This window comes from Fusarium fujikuroi, chromosome FFUJ_chr03 (genome assembly GCF_900079805.1).
Source record: "Fusarium fujikuroi IMI 58289 draft genome, chromosome FFUJ_chr03".
Taxonomy (NCBI): domain Eukaryota; kingdom Fungi; phylum Ascomycota; class Sordariomycetes; order Hypocreales; family Nectriaceae; genus Fusarium; species Fusarium fujikuroi.
The window spans coordinates 1,010,511-1,023,870 of NC_036624.1; the positions used below are offsets into that span (position 1 = coordinate 1,010,511).

A 13,360-nucleotide genomic window follows, 5' to 3' on the forward strand; every position below is an offset into this window, starting at 1 on the left:
GTAACAAAAAGACTTAGGTAACATAGCCTGAGATTAGGATAACTTTTGCCAAGTTTATTTTGACACCTTATAGCTAGGTTCGCTATTTTCTTGCCTCCTGAGGTCTACCTTGGCCCGCATGGACGGACAACTCTTGTCCTACCAAGACCCTCTGCTTACGATGGATGCTGTCATCTGAGTCTCTATTCAAGGAACCGACAGCCAAAGTATGTCATAGGTTATGCTGTTTCATCACATTTGATAACCAAGATTTATTACAACTTATGAATTATGGTATGTTTCAGGGAGATAGATGTATATAATTTTTATCTGTTTTCTTTGTGTTCTAGCAGAGCTCGTCCAACTGGATGGATCTGAGAGTCTTGCTTTCTGTCAATGAATGGGTCCTGAGATTCACCCAGACCATTCTGTTCTGTAGTTGGTCCCCCTTCCACTCCACCTTTCTAAAAGGTGCAGCTATTCCTTATTCATTCATTCATCGTGTACAGCTCGTTTTCAGTGTCCGCTTCTCTTCTACCAAGAAGCCTTCCACCTTTATCCACCCAGCCTAGTCCTAGGGCGCAATCAGCCAGCCACAGCCTCATTTATTCCAGCCTCATATTGGTAAAAGCCCGGTGTGTTTGTGTCTGTGGTTGTTGGCCGATGATGCGTTTCTGATCCCTTGGTTCCAATGGCCTCGCTGTCACTTGCTCCTCTTTGAGCCGTCAGCGCAGGCCTCTGTTATCTCGTTGAGAGTGTGGCCGTGCTGGATGAGCGACTATTGATGTCGCTCTGTCGTAGTAATGTTGTTTTCCTTTTTCGGTTCGAGGCCATTTGGCTCCTCACCCTCTTTCCCGTCGCACCTCAGTCATCTGAGTCCTTGTTCATATCCTCTTGGCTGTCCCTGTTCCATTCCTCAAAGCTAGGAAAGCTAAAGTAATAACCTTGATTGATGTTAGTATCAACTGGTGTACAGACGTTGATGTTAGACGTACCAGATGGTGAGTCGACCATCACGACGGATTGGCTTCCTGGGCTGCTGGAGGGCGAATGCTCTCGGTCATCACGGCAGATTGAGATGGGGTCAGCGTGGCGTGAGACTGAACCTGGAGTCGAGGCTTCTGGAGATGGCGAGTAGACGGCAACACGGTTGAGGAGATCAGTTGCTCTTTGTGGTGAACCAGGGCCAGCGAATGAACCTCTGATGGCATTTGAAGCAGTAATTGAAGGTTCCGTTGCACTAGAGCGAAGAAGTCGTGGTCTTGTGCGGTTGGAGTTTGTGTTTGAGGATGATGATGACGACGAGTCTCGCCTATGAGCTCTCACCGAACTTCGACTGTCTCGTATGTAAGAGGCCATTGTGTATATCAGATGTGTTGATTGCTGAAGGCTGAAAGTTGTATGTGCATTAAAATAGGTAAGTTGGAAGGATGGTTTCACATTTGAGAAGAATAACAAGAAAGTGAAAGAGACTTTGGATGGATGGGAAGAGCTGGCAGTAGCTCGAATATGTATGTACATAGAGACAAATATCAAGGCATCCACATCCACATCCACACACCTCAACCACCTCCTCGTGTACATGTGGTAGAGCTACCACAGCTGCGGTTAGACCAGGCGGGTAAGCTAAGTAAGGTAATAAACAAGGGTGCCATTGCATTGGGGACGTGTGCGTGCGTGTGCGCTTCGCTGCACAGCAAGTCATCATTACAGTAACAACAAGCTTTGGAGTTGGCCGACATGGGTACCGCTCCCTCTCCGAGCCTCTCTCTCTCTCGGTACAGGTACCATCACGATCTTGTACAGGGAGCCTCTCGCTACGCGCAGTATTCGGCCATTCAGAGGTTAGACTCTTTGGCATCACGCAACGATGGGGTCCTCGATTCGTGATCGAAAAAGGCCGCGGTCCAGGTACCAGACCAGGCTCAGACTCTCAGAATAGTAAAAGAGTCTTTTTTTTTTCGTCTGCTTGCCACTTGTCGGCTCATCGCTGCATCTGGTTGCCAACACCAACCCATCTTCCACTCGCTGGTTTTGGTGCGTGTCTCCTGGTGTATGGCCCAGAATCCTGGTCTTTGTCCCCCTGGGCCTTTTTGGCTAGGGACGCGGGCCCCGGGGACTGCAGGCGGGTTTCCCGTGCAGGCATATGCGGGGGTCTCCAAGCCTGTAACACCAGTGATGACTCGCCCTGCTGAGGCACTCGTCTATTCGGGCCCGGCGGAACGTGGATAGTGGAATGGGTAGACCTAGGGCACTTCTGGCGGTAAGGCAAAATTATGGGAATACCTGTCGGAGCTACTGTCGCATTGCTACCCAACAGGTCGTCAAGATGCATACCGCTTAGGAAGACGAAACGCTGTATTGTTTGTTTTCCTTGGAATGGGATCAAACTTGAGGATTGGCATTGCATCTGAGTGAACTCGATATGATCGAAAATACGCGTCCATGACACTATTTACCAACCCTCGCTTGGATACTAAGTTGACTAGAACGAAAAGCCATCCGTTAGGCCAAGGCTCTCTAGCGTATCGGTCTCCCTCCTGATGGTGTATAGTCGAGAGCGTTTCTGGATGGGGGCTGGATCTTTGGATGTGGGTTGGGTTACAAGCAAGCAGAATGATGGGTGTGTGATGCGATGCCATTTAGAAACGGAAAATCGTTCACCGTGATGAGCATTCTGTTAGACAATCATTACCTTGACCATCACCTATGGATGGCCTCGTACCTGATGAACATGAATGAACCATGGCCAAGATCATTGATGTACACGTTAATCACCTGGGGCAATTAATCCACCCAGTTCGGCAATAAACATGGCACAACATGGAACTGCATGGCATGGCACGGCATGGCAGCATAGCATAGCATAGCATGGTGATGGATCGTTGATCGTCTTCTCGGGCCGGGGTAAGCAACCTTCGGAGGTTTTCTTTTGATAGCAACAGAGTTAATTCAGTTCAAGGCGACTGAGTTATCTATGGTACCTTGGGTATTAATCTCTTCCGCCTCGTGCCTCACATCGTATTTGACTGACCCGACCCCTTGCCCTTGGCTCATGCTCATGCTCGTGACCACAAGACGTGCTCTACACGTGTACAGACATAGACAGAAGCGACTCCATTCTCACACATACAATCATACATGGGTGCCTTATCATACTGTACCGTGCAAGGTTAAGGTTGTATCGGTGTTCGGTAAATGCTCCTTTAGTCGGATACGGTGTCGGAGTCAGAAAAATATGCAATTACAACTCATTAAAAACGGTCCTTGTGACTTGTGACCGCCTCACCGATTCCATTAGGAACAACCTACGGACGGGCCTCGAAAGGTGGATATTCAATTCATTCGGTACTATCTATCCTGGCCCATCATCCCCTTACTAACGTTAGTAGGGTAGGGTAGGCTTCCATTCCGAGTTCCACTCACTATCCGGTGTCAGTCACTCTACATCTTCAAATCTCGCAACCTCTACAGCATGCACAACCTTGCTAGCAACTCCCTCCTAGACGCGCTTAAACTCGAAAACGGATGCTCCCAACGGTCTTCTCTCACTCTATCCAACCCATCAACTGCCCTGTATGACCTGCCACCTTGACCGGGTACCTCGTTCGGGACACTCAGCCCCAACACCACGGATGAATGGTACCGTGGCATCGTCGCCATCGTATGGATTCTGAGCAATCATCATCCTTCCCCCACGCAAAACGGCTCAGACCGACCTGCAGTAACCTGCAAACTTGGGAAGCTGCTGACGCACCCCGCGGGCCTATACGCCACGTCCCTGCTGTATGTACATACAGCTCGAGCCCGTATCTATCCGGTTTCGTTTAATGATCGAAGCTGCCACAATCATCAGTCTTTGCTCCCAACAGTCGGATTGGATAGCACTCACTCTTCCCATATTCTTCCCTGGACCGCCTGGAGCTCTTCGGTAGTCATACGTTTGCCAGTGGTAAAATAGCCTTCATCTCCGTTAGTGTCCGCCTTGATTATAGAGCTGGGGCCTCATCTCGTCTGCCGGCTCTCATTTCACTTACCAGCTGTAATCTTGGCGTCAATTTCGACTCGCGAGTCAGCGGGTATCAGTTCTTCTGGAAGCTCAACCCTCTCATGGATAGGGATTCTGAAATCATATTAATCTCGCATCAAAAATTAACAAGACCGGCTCATCATCAGCTTACCCTTGTCCGACAATCGCATCATGCTTCATGCTAGAGATATGTCAGCTGTCAATTCCTCAACGTGTTCGACTCTCAGGCGCTCACTTGCTCATGCTAAGCATCCTGTCAATCTTCTTGATGCCCAGCCAGTGCAGGATATCCGGCATGAGAGCCTGGAATCGCATGTCCTTGACACCTGCAATGTTCTCGGTCCTCTTGAAATAGTCTGATGCGCGATCGGCTCCGCGTTTACGGGCGTTGTAGACCACTACCCCAGAATTAGTACCCCAGATCTGCGCGACGGCTGCTTCTCCGAATCTTGAGGGATTTCTTCCTTACAATACTGGGAAAATAGTTAGATTTGCTTCTGTGAGTTGTGATCAGGTAACGCTTACCTTGGTGACCTCTCCCAACGCACGGCCTTCCTTTCTGAAGTAGATGACAACACCACTGCCACCATTCTGAGCCTCTTTGACAGCTTCCTCGATACCAAAGATCAAGTAAGGACGGCAAGTACAGATATCAGATCCGAACACGTCGCTACCGTTGCACTGCAGAACACGGTGAGTTCGAGGTCTTACACAAAGTCGGGGAATCATACCTCGTCGTGGATTCGCAGAGACAGTCGAACCGACTCATCCGACATCTTGGCTGGATCTCCGAAGCAGTACACGGTGAGACCGCCAATTGGAGGAAGGAATACTTTGATGTCTCCGCGGGTGATAAGCTTGAATGTGTTAGCAGTGAGATCTTCCGGCACAAAGCTTACTTACCTCCGGGTAGCTTCCTCCTGTGTGCTCAAACAGGGAACGTCGTAGGGTGGCCTCGTCTTTGTCATGTTAGTTGTTATACCACATTAAGCAACGACTGTATACTTACCAATTCCGAATCGCTCTGCCACACCGGGGAGGTACCAGACCTAGAGGGTGAAGTTAGACTTGTTTTGACTGCTTGTGTTGGGGACATACTGGTTCAACGGCAAACTTGGTCACTGCCAGTTCACCCTGATCATTCAGGCAAACCTTGCCATCGGGTACCCTACAAAGGTCAGCTTGTATTACGAGAACAACAGAAGAGCGAACTTACAGTCTGCCAGCCTTGACACTCTCGGCAAGTTCAGGAAGCTGATAAGAAGGTTAGCGACAGCTATTTCATCTGCTAGTCGATCCAAACACTGACCTTCATATGAGCCTTGGTGATGGCAATGGTCGGTCGAATATCGACTAATGAAGCCGTCAGTAACACCGTTTTATCAGTTGGTATCACAATCCATACCGTTGTCCTTCTCGATGGTGTCCTTGAACAGCCAAGGAGCGAGATGTCCCCAGGGGTCCATGGCAACAATCTTCTTGGGGTCTCCCCATTGAGGGAAAGGGCCAATGTTCGCGGCCGGCTCGGTGTTGGTGAAGTCGGGACTGTGAAGGCACCGTTAGTTATGGATTTTCGGATTGGATACAAAGGACATACCGGTGGTCGGCGTTCAATTCGTTACTGGCGACGGCGAGGGCATAGTAGATCGAGTACGAACCACCACTAACCACTTGTTTAGCGTAGTTTCTCTCGAATTGAACGGTGATTGATAACTCACTGGGCTAGACAACACGGTTAACGAACGGATACATCAGTAAGGGGGACATAACAAACCTCCAACGGCTAAACGCAAGTTACGAAAGTCAGTAACACTAACTAACACACATGCATCACAGACACGGACGGACGGACAGACGAACCATTACGACGTCGAATAGTAGAAGCAGCCCTTGAAACTACGATAGGGCCACGCTTAACAGGGTCTTGATTCCCCCATTCCATGGGCAAAGGATTAATTCCAATCTGCTTGGGGTAAGTCCTAGTTACCTTGTGTGAGCGAACGGTGTTAGTGGAGCTTGTACACAGGAATCCTCACGTCAGAATAATACGCGATGTGAATCCTTGCTGCTGGCGCTGGTCGGGTGAGGGAAGCGCAGGAGCTTTCAATTTGTCTCCAGAGGCAGCAGGAACTTCTACTGAAGGCGTTCCACCCTCATTGTCATCTTCACGAGAACCTGGCTCAAGGATGGTGTTCTTGCCAGCATCTCCACCTGATTCTTCGATCGATCTACCAGAAAGCGATTCGACCGCGTTCACTAGAAGAGCCTGCGTGCGCTGAATCTCCTGTAGAGCTTCCAGCATGCTGGATTGCTGATCGTCAGAGGCCATAGTGATGGCGGTAGACGTAGCCGTGGGGTTGAGTGCGGATCTCTAGGGTAGACTGTGTTGCGAATGTGAGGTTGCGATATGTGTCGCAGAGGAGTCGATATGATACAGTTCAAGAAAAGAAAGAGAAGAAGAGTTTACTTTTCAGAAAGAAAGGAAAAGAAAAACATGGAGAGTGACCGGAACAACAGGAAGAGCGGTCGGAGAAAGCCATCCATGGTGACACATGCCTTGGAACGGGGTCGTCATGAACAGGGGGAGCTGTAGCACATCCCCAACCTCCAAGGACTTCAGATAGCACATAAATTGCAGATATCAAGATCCGTATCACCCTAACTGTGCTACTCTAGCCTCATGTGTCACCTTCCAAGGTCAGCAGATCAACGGGAGAGGCCCCTATACAATCATAACTTTCATGTAACGGGCCGCCGTAATCGGGCTAGCTACCAAGTCAAGTAAATGAGAGAAGAGAGGGGAGCTCTCCCAACAAGGAGCAGTCATGATAGCCAGTGACTGACCTGTGTCTATCAGCATGGAATTGACAGTTCACGATTCGCTGATAAGAGACCACATGATAAGACGGCACGTTCAAAAGTCTCAAGCCTCAATCCCCACCGGCCAGGCCAGGGGAGCTACCCCGCCAAATCGGAGGGGAATCCCCCTGCGTTTAGTCGTCAGTGCCCAAACTCAAGGTGAAGGTCAAGGTGACGGTGTAGAAGGTGATGGTCAGGAGAATATGCAAGGAAGATGCTTCCGTTTTTAGTGAGGTTGTCTCTCTAGCCATTGGTTGGTTTGTTTGAGTTTGGTTGTTTGCTCATGTCTCTGACTGTTTCCTCGTTTACTCACTTGTCTTTGTCTGTCAATGGTCACACACCCAACACGCATCCATCCATTGATACGGCATCAACGAACAAACGACCCTCTAAATTAACCCATGCAATCCTGATATCAATGCTCTCCAAGCTTATCCTCTTATCCTCATTCTTCTAGTCCGATAAGGATCGTCTTCGCGGAATCCGGCGTTCACATATAGAATCACGGAGGTCGCCGGGAGGCGGGGGCGGGGCAATCGGGCTTGTCTCCCCGCTTGATGCATGCACTAGAAACACGCCTACCGTCCAACTGCCGCACTAACAGAGCCCAAACCCGCTTGTTAGACAGTGAGCACGTGCAATGCGACAAACAGAGTTTCTCTTGCTGATAAGATAACGAACCAAACGAAACATCCCTGACTGGCACCTTGTTTCCTGCGACTGCCCTGGGCTGCCTAGTCTAGCCCAAAGCTTGACATCAGCAAATTCACTATCATCTTTTTCCCCCCGTTTCGCGTCTCTTCTCGTTCCGGTCGCGCACGAATTGCGGAACTTACAGACATCATGGGCAAGCGCAAGTCCTCAAGCAAGCCCATGGGGCCCAAGAAGGTCCGTCTTCCAAGCCGATCCCTTGTCATTTCATTTTCGTATTCTCTGTCTTAGGGGGGCCCTGGGGCTTTTGCGCTCACACTAATCCAGAAAGATCCCCTTCCTACCACTTTCGCATGCCTCTTCTGTAACCACGAAAACTCGGTTTCGGTCAAGCTCGACAAGAAGGCGGGTGTCGGACAACTCGACTGCCGTGTCTGTGGGCAAAAGTTCCAATGCGCGGTCAACTGTACGGCATCCACGGACTCTCCTTTGCCTCCGGCGCATCGGGTGCTAACTTTGCGACAGATCTGTCTGCGGCGGTTGACGTTTACGGTGAATGGGTTGACGCAGCAGGTCAGTCTACAATATCCCTTCTACGACTCCATCGACAATCTCTAACAACTTGTAGACGCCGTCGCCAAAGAGGACAACGCGGAGCCTGGCTATACTGGCACATCTCGAGCAGGAGCTGGACGAGGTAACCGAACGGCGGTCGATGAAGACGACGACGAGCACTACGGAGAGGATGACTATTAATCGTTTCTTTTATGCGCCTTGTATCAATACCAAGACTTGTTACACCCATGACTCGACGACCCCTTTCTATGCGCCTACGACTCGGGATATATAACCTTTGCGATGATTCCTTTCTCAGATGGTGTAAAATCTGTCTCCAAAGTCTCCCAAGCCAGGAACGATATAACTGTTGATTGGTCAGCACATCATGTGTCGTCGGAGTTGAGCTTCCATACTTCTTCTCGTCGAGACCCTAGAAATGTCCGGTTAGCCAATACGTTGGGACGGTGTATGCAGGCGGTGTGACAAACCTCATCGATGAAAGCCGTCACGACCCTCAAGCGGGGGAACTTGGCGGAGAAGTTCTTGACACCCTCAGGGCTTGCAATCAAGTTGAGGAACAGGATGTGCTCCTCAGGAACGCCCCTGGCCTTGAGGACCTGAACTGCCATGGTAGCAGAGCCACCTGTATATCAGCGTTAGACGGATTGCGACACGAAAGACATGTGAAATGGGATATCGTCGTACCAGTAGCAAACATAGGATCCAAAAGAAGCACCCATCGGTCAGCAATATCCTCGGGCAGCTTATCGTAGAACAGCTTGGGCTGGGCCGTCTCCTCGTCACGCTGGATCAAGATCTTTCCAATACGAACAGAGCGGCAGCAGTCACGAAGACCCTGCTCCATAGCCTCACCAGCTCTCATGATGGACACTCCGCAGATCTTGCCCTGGAACATGAGACCATTGTAATTTCGGCCAATGGGTGTAGTGACAGTGTGCTCAATGACAGGCAAGTGGTTGAGACCCTCCTCAACTAGCAATCGAATGATTCGGTTGGAGTAGAAGATGAAGTCTGCTCTCTCGGTCTCCTTGCTACGAATTTTCCTGGACAATTCTCAGCTCCGAGGTTTGGGTGGCCCAATTAGGGAGGTGGACATACGACAGTAGGGCAATGAGCTGAGGGGTCTGCGATAGAACATGGACATTGTCTAGCTTGACATCGACAGAGACGGTGGCACTGGGCTTCTGCTGGTGAGCGCGGTACGAGGGACCGACGGGTGTCGTGTGAGTATCTTGAGTCTTGTCCGCCATGTTAGCTGCTGTTGTTAGTGTTTGAGGTGGTGTAAGAAGTCAGCGGTGATGGCGGGGTTGAAGTAAAGCTCAGATATTTCCAAGTGGGCGAGCGGAGTATAATCGTAGGTATAACCTAGAAAAAGGTTGAAGAGCAAAATGAAAGAGGTTTAGGTATAAGATTGAATGAATTGAAAGGCGGAGAGAAGAGCTCGGCATCAACTAGAGCTCTCGAGGATAAGACAAGTCAGTAGCCCTGCATTGCCCGCTTGCTATGCTCAATCGTATTGGTCTTGCATATGCTTAAAACGGGGATGCAAATCGGCCGGCGGCGCCTAGACCCTACCCTACGATACTCACAAAACCGGAGGAGACCGCACTCACTCTAGTCACTGCATGACAGTGGCATGGGCGTGGATTCATGATAGCAACAGTGGAGATGAGAATGGATATCTAATGGTATACCTAGAGAATGGAGATGAGATGAGAACAATAGAAGTGGCGCATTAGAAGCCATTTACCAAAAAAGCACCGTATGCAATTAATTTACCTTAATTGTTCTTTATTACTAATATTCTTTTATTGAACGTGTTTCTGTTTTTAGCTCTCTCTATTGACAGCCGAAATGTGACCTAAGCTTTTATGCTAAACACGGCACTGTAGCCGCAGTCTAGCCTTTCAACGTTTCATTGATCAATCCATCCACCCTGACAGTGATTCAATGTGAAAGATCTTCAGTTTTATTATTCATCTATTGTGCTCGTTTTCCTTTTATCGTCCTTTATTTTTCAACTACATCCGTGACAACGCGCCGCATTCTTTGTCTCTTCCATTTGTTGGCGTGTTGAGAACGGGTGCGACTTACCACAACCATCTGAATCGTCATCTTATCTTACCCCTTCAACTTCCAACAACCTCATTATATGATATAAACCTACCACTCCAACCGTCGCGTTCTGCTCATAGAACTTGAGCACACTATGGCGTCACGAAACAGCTCGACCGCGTCAGTCCCGCGCAAGGTGATGACGTATGGCAAACCTGTGCGCAAGCGCTTCATGCGCGACGCGATGCCATTCAAACCCACCGAGTCGTTCACTGCACCGAGCAGCCGCCCTGATTCTGCCGCCTCTGCCGCGAAGCCATCAAAACCGTCGCTACCGAGATCGACATCGGAGCCAACTCCAAAACACGTTGTTGAGAGGCGACCCGATGAACCCGCTCGCGCGAAAGCCGGAGACGATCAGAAACCAAAACCACGCGATGCGACGGACACGAGAAAAAGAAAGCGCATAGAAGCTGCGCCTTCTGAACCAATTGAAGCAGAAACAAAACCTACTGCTCCGAAACAAATGAAGTCTGCGACTACACTACCAAAGCGACCTGTAGCTGGAGCCTCCGAAAATGAGACCAAAGCCAGCGCTCCTCCTCCCCAACTACCAGTTTCAAAGAAGAGTCCAAAAGGTTCGAATGTTCGATCTAGACCCCTCCCTCGAAGCAAATCAGATATTCCAACCTCAAAACTCAGCTCAAGTGCGGCGCAATCAACGGCTAAGGACCGCGATGACGAATCACCGAGACCGAAGAAACGACGACCGCGATTGATTGACAGGTTGGCGGCTCAGCGGGCAGAAAGTTCAGGGTCGGAAGACTCGGCTTCCGAAGAAGAGAAGCCCAAATCACAATTGCCCCTGAATAGCGGTACAGATAGTGGAGGTGCGACTCCCTCTCAACAATCACAAAACAACTCCCAAAATCATTCCCAAGACTCTACCATACGACCCAGAAACCGCACTACGGTTGCACTCAAAAGTCGAAGAGTCAAGTTCACATATGGCCAATCTCGATCCATCCTGACTGAGTCTTCCTCGAAGCTCAGTGAGCCCAGCCAGGAAAAGCCCATGACGGTGGAAGAAGAGCTGGATGCGCTTCTCGCTACGCCCCCCGAACCCACCAACGCCGACCCATTTGCCATGGACGACTCAGATGATGCCGACGGAGACGGAGGTACACGACCTGCTATCAAGAGCGTTCATGAACTACGGAGAGCTGGAGCCAACAATCGCTTTGCCGATGAGATGGAGGACCTGCTTGCTCGGATAGGAACCCCTGGAAGCTCTTCATCTTCATTGAGGAGAGGGGCACTCCTGGAGCTTTCTCAGAAGCTACAAAACAAGGACTTTATCAGCCAATTCCGGGATCACGCAACTCGCGATAAAGTCGCAGCAAATATTGGTCAAGAACAGGATATCATTTGCGGATTCGCCTTATCAGCCGTTCTTGTCTCGTTTCTCCATTTCAGTCCTGCAGCCCACCTCTTGCAACAGCTTGTTGATGATGGACTGGGACAAATGCTCTCTGTCCTTTTACGGGTGCCTGAAGACATTGACGAACTTGCGTCAGGGAGACTGAGGCTCGCCAAGACAACGAGAGCCTCTCTGAGCGAGGTCAAGACTACGCTCAGGAAGATGAATATTTGGCATGGCCGTCGCCCCGAGAAACTCTCTCCTCAAACTCTTGCACTTCAACTGCTGAACGTTGTGTGCCAACGAATCGATGCGATGCACTCATCAGTAGTTGTCAAGGACGTGGAGGACGATCTTGAGACCGTCCTATCCCATTGTACGAGTACAAACCCTAGAACCGATGCAGCGACTGCTCTTATTATATCAATACTGGAGTCACAATCAGGACTGGCGATGAACGATGCCAATGAATTCACATGGATTGCGCAGCAATCGCATCAAGTGGCGCGTATTCTCGAGAACAGCCTCCAGCAATGGCCAGATAAGCTCGGAAACATCGAAGTAGCGATTCTCAAGCTCTCGATCAACATGTCCAACACGACTCACGGTGCGGCGGCCTTTAGTGATGTGATCCTGCTGTCGAGTCTATCGAAATGCATTCTATCTGGCTTCAAATCGGCCCTGGACGCTATGAGTAACCGACGTCTGAAGGAGGAGACTTATGACGGGCTCCTTCTAGTGCTCGGTATGACGATCAATATACTAGAGCACTGCGCCCCCGCCCGTGAGAACATCACCGGGGCGCAGCTGGACGGCCTGGTGAAGGTATACCTACAGAACCAGGCCTTGATGCTAGAGGTAAGTTTGCTCGATGGTGCTGACATATCTGAAACTAACAATGATGCTATAGGCCGATTCTGTAGAGAAATCAAAGCTGAGCGTGGCATTTGGCTACCTTTCCGTCTTGCTAGGCTACTTGTCTCTGGAAGACGCAGCCCGGCAACGACTTAAGGAGCAAGCGGGAAGCGAGGGACTCCCAGGTCTTATTGGATCGATCAAGGAATTCATCGGAATGTATAGATCAGTGGACAACAAGGTGACGGAGCTGGAAGGGCTCGTCAACGAATTACAACGACTGCGACGACAATAGTTGATTATATACGCATGGACATGACTTGAGCTAGGGAATGTTTTTGGGGCAATGTTCTGAGTATGACTCCCTTTTTTTTCCCTTTTACTTTGTATGACGGATGGACTACAGCCACTTCTGGGCATATTTGCTAGCGAGAGAGTGTATAGATGAGAAGAAGAATCGATACCAGGTCACTAGAAAGACCATATTTGCTGATACTGATACTGAGATTCGCTCATACTCGTGTGACAAATGCATGATCTGGGGCTGTTGGTAGAATTATTCCCGGTGTGATTTAGTGCATATGCACCAAGTGAGGAAGACTAACCGACCCTGCAAGTTCATGCGTCACTTATTACAGGGGAGAGGCAGCACAGTTACGCATCTTTATCGGGCTGTATGATGCAAAGGGAGGGGGAGGGGCTCCCGTTCTTGTTGGAGTGGAGGGGGGGCTTGCAGTAGGTAGAGTTACAGTTCCTGCCCATCAGGAATGACCTTGGGGTTAGTTTGGAAAAAGATGGGCTCTTTTTTTTACTGCATTCGAGACCTGTAGCATCTGATCTGAGCTGATTTGATTTGACTGACGTGAGTGCGTACACCCTGAAGTTCCAGGCCCTTTTACGGATACCACGTACCCCCAGCTGAGGTACCTTAC

At 49.8% G+C, this 13,360-nt stretch overlaps 5 protein-coding genes; 2 read left to right on the plus strand and 3 right to left on the minus strand.

The window, feature by feature from the left end:
• Positions 1 to 843: 843 nt before the first annotated feature.
• FFUJ_02443 (uncharacterized protein) lies at positions 844 to 1,338 on the minus strand (the record flags this gene model as incomplete). XM_023574174.1 has 2 exons in its annotated part: positions 844 to 923; positions 975 to 1,338. 2 exons carry the CDS (start codon positions 1,336 to 1,338, stop codon positions 844 to 846), a joined length of 444 nt encoding a protein of 147 aa, XP_023427579.1.
• Positions 1,339 to 3,806: 2,468 nt separating this feature from the next.
• Positions 3,807 to 6,338, minus strand: FFUJ_02444 (related to bifunctional GTP cyclohydrolase II/3, 4-dihydroxy-2butanone-4-phosphate synthase; the record flags this gene model as incomplete). XM_023574175.1 has 17 exons in its annotated part: positions 3,807 to 3,819; positions 3,872 to 3,941; positions 4,017 to 4,102; positions 4,161 to 4,190; positions 4,245 to 4,407; positions 4,558 to 4,690; positions 4,741 to 4,866; positions 4,913 to 4,968; positions 5,019 to 5,058; positions 5,108 to 5,177; positions 5,226 to 5,263; positions 5,319 to 5,362; positions 5,415 to 5,554; positions 5,607 to 5,731; positions 5,784 to 5,792; positions 5,862 to 5,988; positions 6,046 to 6,338. The coding sequence occupies 17 exons, from the start codon at positions 6,336 to 6,338 to the stop codon at positions 3,807 to 3,809; spliced, it is 1,563 nt and encodes a 520-aa protein (XP_023428773.1).
• A 1,373-nt stretch (positions 6,339 to 7,711) lies between these two features.
• FFUJ_02445 (ELF1-like protein) lies at positions 7,712 to 8,275 on the plus strand (the record flags this gene model as incomplete). XM_023574176.1 has 4 exons in its annotated part: positions 7,712 to 7,756; positions 7,847 to 7,985; positions 8,045 to 8,092; positions 8,148 to 8,275. 4 exons carry the CDS (start codon positions 7,712 to 7,714, stop codon positions 8,273 to 8,275), a joined length of 360 nt encoding a protein of 119 aa, XP_023427580.1.
• Positions 8,276 to 8,389: 114 nt separating this feature from the next.
• FFUJ_02446 (probable uracil phosphoribosyltransferase FUR1) lies at positions 8,390 to 9,348 on the minus strand (the record flags this gene model as incomplete). XM_023574177.1 has 5 exons in its annotated part: positions 8,390 to 8,441; positions 8,491 to 8,507; positions 8,566 to 8,720; positions 8,783 to 9,141; positions 9,197 to 9,348. The coding sequence occupies 5 exons, from the start codon at positions 9,346 to 9,348 to the stop codon at positions 8,390 to 8,392; spliced, it is 735 nt and encodes a 244-aa protein (XP_023428774.1).
• Positions 9,349 to 10,307: 959 nt separating this feature from the next.
• Positions 10,308 to 12,723, plus strand: FFUJ_02447 (uncharacterized protein; the record flags this gene model as incomplete). XM_023574178.1 has 2 exons in its annotated part: positions 10,308 to 12,431; positions 12,484 to 12,723. The coding sequence occupies 2 exons, from the start codon at positions 10,308 to 10,310 to the stop codon at positions 12,721 to 12,723; spliced, it is 2,364 nt and encodes a 787-aa protein (XP_023427581.1).
• Between the last annotated feature and the right edge of the window lie 637 nt (positions 12,724 to 13,360).